Raw genomic sequence first — 6,513 nt, 5'->3', positions numbered from 1 at the left:
CACACACACTCTCTCTCACACACACACACACACTCAGCAGCATCAGGACGGCTGAACGCAGCATGTTTAGGTTGATCTATGGAGGGTTGAGTAGGAGTGTGTGATATTGACAAAAAAAATATCTCAATATTTTCTGGGATTTTGTCAGTAATGATAATTGAATGAGTAGAAACGGCACTCATGTGCTCATGTGATATGGATTAACTATATTCTTTCATATGAATATACAACAAAACGTGTGGGGAAAATTGGCAACGTAGGCCTATATGTTGAATTTTGGGGCAATCTAACAGAATTAAAATAGGCCACATTGTGCAGGGAAAACGTGTGCAAAGCGTGTTTTTTGTTGCGTTTTTGTGACGAAAGTGACAACTCATCTGGCACATTGTTAAAACAATAAACATCGCACACCCCTTGTGTTGTGTAATGTGAACGACATCACACACTTGAACAGGAGTGTGTAACCTGTGTGCGTGTGTGTGTGTTCCAGAGGGAGTCTCTGACGCGAGCACACAGTGAGGAGATGGGCCGAACCGTCCCAGGGCTGCCAGATGGCTGGATGAAGGTAAGAGCAGCAGGTGTTTGTCGTGTCGTGTTGTTGTTCGCTGGTGTTTCTAACCCTGAGCTGCTGGTCTCTGCAGTTTCTGGACACGGTGACGGGCACCTACAGATATTACCACTCTCCCACCAACCGCGTGCACCTGTACCCTCCGGAGGTCCACACGCCTCAGATCCAGCTCAGCGCCGCTAAAGCCAAGCCACCGCAGCCCACCGAGACGGAGAAAGAGCAGGAGCAGGAGCGCGAGAGAGAGGAGGAGCGGGACCGAGAGCAGTCCAAACTCAAGCGCTCGTACTCCTCTCCTGACATCAGCCAAGAGCTGAGCGCAGAGACCAGCAGAAAACCTGCAGCCGTGCACACACACACACACACACACACACACACACACGAGTTCTTCACAGGCGTGCTGATGTGTGTTTGTGTGTTAGGCCGCTGACCACCGCTGCTGCTTACACTAAGGTGAAGATCGCTCGGCCGTCTGCAGCTCAGATCCGGAACCTGAACCCGGTGTTTGGAGGTCAGGGGCCGTTGCTAATGGGCCTCCGTAACCTCGGCAACACCTGCTACATGAACTCTATCCTCCAGTGCCTGTGTAACACGGTCGCCATGGCAGACTATTTCAACAGGAACATCTATCAGGACGACATTAACCGGTAATCCATCATTCAGACGTCACTGATTAAACGATCACGTTTAGCGTGAATCAGAGTGACTCTGTGTGTGTGTGTGTGTGTGTGTGTTTCTCACAGGGCCAATATTCTGGGTCACAAGGGCGAGGTGGCCGAGGAGTTCAGCGTCATCATGAAGGCGCTGTGGTCAGGACAGTACAAAATGATCAGCCCGCAGGATTTTAAAGGCACCATCTGTAAAATCAACAACCGCTTCTCCAGCTACGAGCACCAGGACTCTCAGGAGCTGCTGCTGTTCCTCATGGACGGCCTGCACGAGGATCTCAATAAGGTACAGCGCTCAGAGCAAGAGCTGAGCGTGTTCTTCAGGAACGATACGCCTCGCACCTGAAAGCATGATAAAGACGGGCATTCTCTCGTTGTCTGTCAGGCGGATAAGCGACGCGGGTATAAGGAGGAGGACATCGATCATCTGGACGACGTGAGCGCAGCAGAGCTGGCCTGGTCCAAACACAGGCTCCTGAACGAGTCCATCATCGTGGTTCTGTTCCAGGGTCAGTTTAAGTCCACGGTCCAGTGCATGAGCTGCCAGCACAAGTCCCGCACCTTCGAGACCTTCATGTACCTGACTCTGGAGATGACGTCCAGCAGCAAGTGCTCGCTACAGGTCACACACTCTCACACACAATTTCAAAAATTGAAATTTCCACTTGGTGTGGAGTCACTATTCTCTCAGAGTTAGATCGATTATTAAGACTTTATAGTCATAGTGACTGGCTTTAATGGCGCTGTGTGTTTGTACAGGACTGTCTGAAGCTGTTCTCTAAAGAGGAGCGTCTGACCGCAAATAACCGCTTCTACTGCCGCCACTGTAAGACGCACCGAGACGCCATCAAGAAGATGCAAATCTGGAAGGTTCCGCCCATTTTACTGGTACACTTGAAACGGTGAGTCACGTCTGCAGCGCTCCAGCGCAGGGCTCTGATGTCCCGTAAAGCAGCGTGTCAAACGTGTTGGTGTGTGTTTGTAAGGTTTAAATACGACGGGCGGTGGCGGGAGAAGCTGCAGACGCTGGTGGATTTCCCGCTGGATAATCTGGACCTGTCACAGTACGTCATCGGACCCAAACCCAACCTGAAGAAGTACAGCCTGTACGCTGTGTCTGTGAGTACACAACCACACACACACTCACTCACTCACTCTCACACCACACTCTCTCTCTCTCACACACACACACTCACTCTCACACACACGCGCACGCACACACACACTCACTCTCTCACACACACACATACTCACTCTCTCTCAAACACACACACACACACACACACTCTCTCTCTCTCTCTCTCACACAGACTCACTCTCTCTCACTCACCCACGGCCGCTTCATAGCGGGCGCGCGTTATAACCACTGTATGCGTGGAATATACCGATTGCTGGGGATCCGCTGGATCAACTTCACCCCGTCTGCGCCGAGGTGGCGTTTGTATTAGTCACCTCCGTTCGCTTTCTTCAGAGCGGACCATTGAGTCGCGAGAGATCAGGATGTCATTGATTAACGCCAGGTCAGTGTCAAACAAGATGGTTATCATCAATTACTTTTTAAATTCACGTACACTAGACTTTTTGTTTATCACGCAAACTTGGCTTACTCCAGGGGACCTGAGCACGTTTTCTGTACTGGTACCATCTGATTGCAAATTCTTAAGCTCTCCTCGCTCTGTGGGTCGAGGTGGTGGACTGGCTTCTATTTTTAAACAGAACTATTGTTGTCGGATGTTAGCGACGGATGTCTATTCCAGTTTTGAACTACAGTTATTTGTTTTGGAAATGGATAATCCGATGGATCTCAGTTATTTATCGTCCACCTAAACCACATAAGGACTTCATTAACGAGTTTTCAGACGTTTTAGGGGGAATTATCCCCAATTTTGATAGACTTTTAATCCTTGGAGATTTTAATATACATGTGTGTTGTCCAACTAATCTCTTAGCCAGAGAATTTTTGAGCCTTATTGACTCTTTTGATTTGGCACGGCTTGTGAATGTTCCTACTCATGAACATGGTCATGCCCTTGATTTAGTGCTTTCTCATGGTTTGTCAGTACATGATTTTGCAATAGACGACCATGCTATCTCAGATCACAAGCCTATTACGTTCAGAGTCCCCACAAATGTTAACATTACTAGACCTACCAAGGCTGTTCGTTGGTCTCGTATGATCACACCAACCACTTGTACTGAGTTTTCAGCTGTTTTTAAGGAGGTATCCCAATCATCCGACTTAGTTTGTGATGATTGGAGTGGTGTTGACTATCTTAATCATTTTAATACTATCTCTGCTAATATTTTAAACTCTCTGGCCCCTAAAAAAGCCAAGCAACACAAACCAAAGGCTGGGTCCTGGCTCAATGATGATACTCGTGCTCTTCGACAGGGCTGCAGAAGGGCCGAAAGAAGGTGGAAAAAAGATAAGCTGCAAGTTTCTTATGAAATATTAAGAGACAGTCTGATACAATACCAGAAAGCGGTGAAAACAGCAAGGTTTAAGTACTTTTCAGATTTGATTGAAAAGAACTTTCACAATTCAAGAGCACTTTTTTCCACTATTAATGCGGCTATCAACCCTTCAGGTGATCTCTTCCCTACAGAGTCCACGGCTATATGTGACAAATTCCTTAATTTATTTGTGGACAAGTTAAGGGATATTAGGCTAGATATTCCCTCTCCTTGTCAAGATCCCTCTGTCCCTCCACTCTTTACCAGCATCTTAAGTCAGTTTGAGCCTGTAACTCTGCCTGCTCTACAAGATATAGTAAGCCAGCTTAAACCCTCTGGATCCTCCTATGACATTCTTCCTCCTCGATTTTTGTAACAAATTTTTGAGGTGATTGGGCCTACTGTTATTAAGATTATGAACAGCTGCCTTGAAATGGTTCCAGATTACATGATGCACGCCATTGTACATCCACTTCTTAAAAAAAAACTAATTTAGATCCGACAGTGTTGACTAATTTTAGGCCAGTCTCAAATCTCTCTTTTATGTCTAAAATTTTAAAGAAAATAGTGTTTCACCAACTACAGAGCTTTCTGTTTAATAACAATATTTTCAAAGTGTTCCAATCCTAGTGTGGAGTCACAGTTAGATTATTAAGACTTTACAGTGATAGTGATGGTCTGTGGTGATGAGGGGCTTTAATCGGCGCTGTGTGTTTGTACAGGACTGTCTGAAGCTGTTCTCTAAAGAGGAGCGTCTGACCGACAGCAACCGCTTCTACTGCCGCCACTGTAAGACGCACCGAGACGCCATCAAGAAGATGCAAATCTGGAAGGTTCCGCCCATTTTACTGGTACACTTGAAACGGTGAGTCACGTCTGCAGCGCTCCAGCGCAGGGCTCTGATGTCCCGTAAAGCAGCGTGTCAAACGTGTTGGTGTGTGTTTGTAAGGTTTAAATACGACGGGCGGTGGCGGGAGAAGCTGCAGACGCTGGACACACACACACACACACACACTCTCTCTCTCTCTCTCTCACACAGACTCACTCTCTCTCTCTCACACACACATGATCTTTGACGTCTCGTCTCTGCAGAATCATTACGGTGGGCTGGACGGCGGTCACTACACTGCTTACTGTAAGAACCCTCTCAAGCAGCGCTGGTTCAAGTTTGACGATCACGAGGTGTCCGACATCTCCGCCTCCTCAGTGCGCTCGGCCGCCGCCTACATCTTCTTCTACTCCTCTCTATGAGGGTCAGCAACAGGTTGTCACCATGGTGACCGGGTGATTGACGCATGTGTGACATGCAGCTGTGAGCGGAGCTATAGCCCTTTGCATGAGGACTGATGGACACTTCTGCTGAGGGAACGCCCCTCTCTCTCTCTCTCTCTCTGTGTCTCTCTCTCTCTCTCTCTCCCTCTCTCAGTGGGTGGTTCAGCGGCGTCTGTATTCCTGTAGGAGTCTGAACTCAGATTCGTCTCTCACTCGGAGCGTCGGCCTGCTGTCTCCAAACTCACGGCTGGACTTGATGTCATTTAGACGGACCGTGTGAGATTAGACGTCCATACAAGCGCACTATAATCCGAACCGCTCATTAGACGTGCACCTGCCGCTTAGGGAGATGCGTTTCATTTATTTATACGGTGACCAAATATAACCGGTGCTGCCAGATCCGAAAGCGACAGAGACTCCGGATGAGAAGATTCAGCTGATGGTTAACATTAAATCACTCACAAACACACTCGTCATTGTCGTGACGTTCACACGCACTAGTATCTTCCAGCGTTACGCGTAGCTTGGGCCCTGTTCTGTTCTGTAGGCTAGTGTTCAGGGATCGGCTAGTGCAATAACCCTCATCCACTGAGACTGAAACTAGCTCATTAAACCCCATCAGTGACACTACAGTCAGCATTAGCAGTAGCTCTGACGCGATCATATCATACACCTGTCTCTGTACTAATACTCCTCTGAATCAAGCATCTCTCACTGGTGCATGAGCTTCTGATGCACTGACTGACTGATTCTCTCACCTGGTTTCTTATAATATTAAGCGCAATCTTTAAATCCATGTATTAGCCTATAAACCTTAAACATGCATAAATAAACAGATGTAACACACGTGTGCTTTGAGTTGTCTGACTGTATTTACTGTCATGTGTTGACTCATTCGCCATATACGTGTATGAAATATAAATATCTGTGAATGCTAGGTTTGGTCTGTGCTAACTAAGATCTGTAAAAATCCTGATCCGGATCAAACTCGGCTTCTCTTGGTATCTCTGTTCATGTGTACCATTACTTTGTCTGCTGATGGTCAGAAATATGGTGGATGAGCTGGAAAATTAACATAATATGAATATTGTAAAGTTGTTACGTTGCTTGGCAACTGTTATGCTAATAAAACACCCAGCGGATACACTGGTTTTAATAAACGTAACTGTTCAGCTAATAACCTTGTTACTCTGACACACGACGAATAAATAATGTGTTCTAAACTCAGCTCAAAATATGAAACATGTCTGATCTCCAGCTGCATGGAATCAGTCTGAAGCTAAAAATCAGGATCAGAATGTGATTTTCTGTGACGATCGCCCCTAACCTGAAGCCTGGCTCTGATTCTGCAACTAGTGACTCTAGACCAGGGGTAGGCAAGTTCGGTCCTAGAGAGCCGCAGTCCTGCAGAGTTCAGCTCCAACCCTAATCAGACACACCTGAACAAGCTAATCAATGTCTTCAGAGTTACTAAGGCTATAGGCAGGTGAGTTTTTTTCTCAGGGTTGGAGCTGAACTCTGCAGGACTGCGGCTCTCTAGGACCGAACTTGCCT

At 47.0% G+C, this 6,513-nt stretch overlaps 1 protein-coding gene across 1 annotated transcript; it reads left to right on the top strand.

The window, feature by feature from the left end:
• Positions 1 to 454: 454 nt before the first annotated feature.
• Positions 455 to 5,831, top strand: LOC107715249 (ubiquitin carboxyl-terminal hydrolase 8-like; the record flags this gene model as incomplete). Its single annotated transcript, XM_016521334.1, has 8 exons — positions 455 to 565; positions 642 to 949; positions 988 to 1,212; positions 1,309 to 1,519; positions 1,619 to 1,855; positions 1,993 to 2,135; positions 2,220 to 2,352; positions 4,780 to 5,831. Coding segments are annotated over 8 exons (1,527 nt in total), but the record flags the coding sequence as incomplete, so codon positions are not given.
• Positions 5,832 to 6,513: the final 682 nt, after the last annotated feature.

The sequence above is a fragment of the Sinocyclocheilus rhinocerous genome, unplaced genomic scaffold (assembly GCF_001515625.1).
Source record: "Sinocyclocheilus rhinocerous isolate Xijiao unplaced genomic scaffold, SAMN03320098_v1.1 scaffold19222, whole genome shotgun sequence".
Lineage (NCBI taxonomy): Eukaryota > Metazoa > Chordata > Actinopteri > Cypriniformes > Cyprinidae > Sinocyclocheilus > Sinocyclocheilus rhinocerous.
The sequence above is the reverse complement of the archived record's forward strand: the minus strand, read 5'-3'. Positions and strand labels throughout refer to the sequence as shown.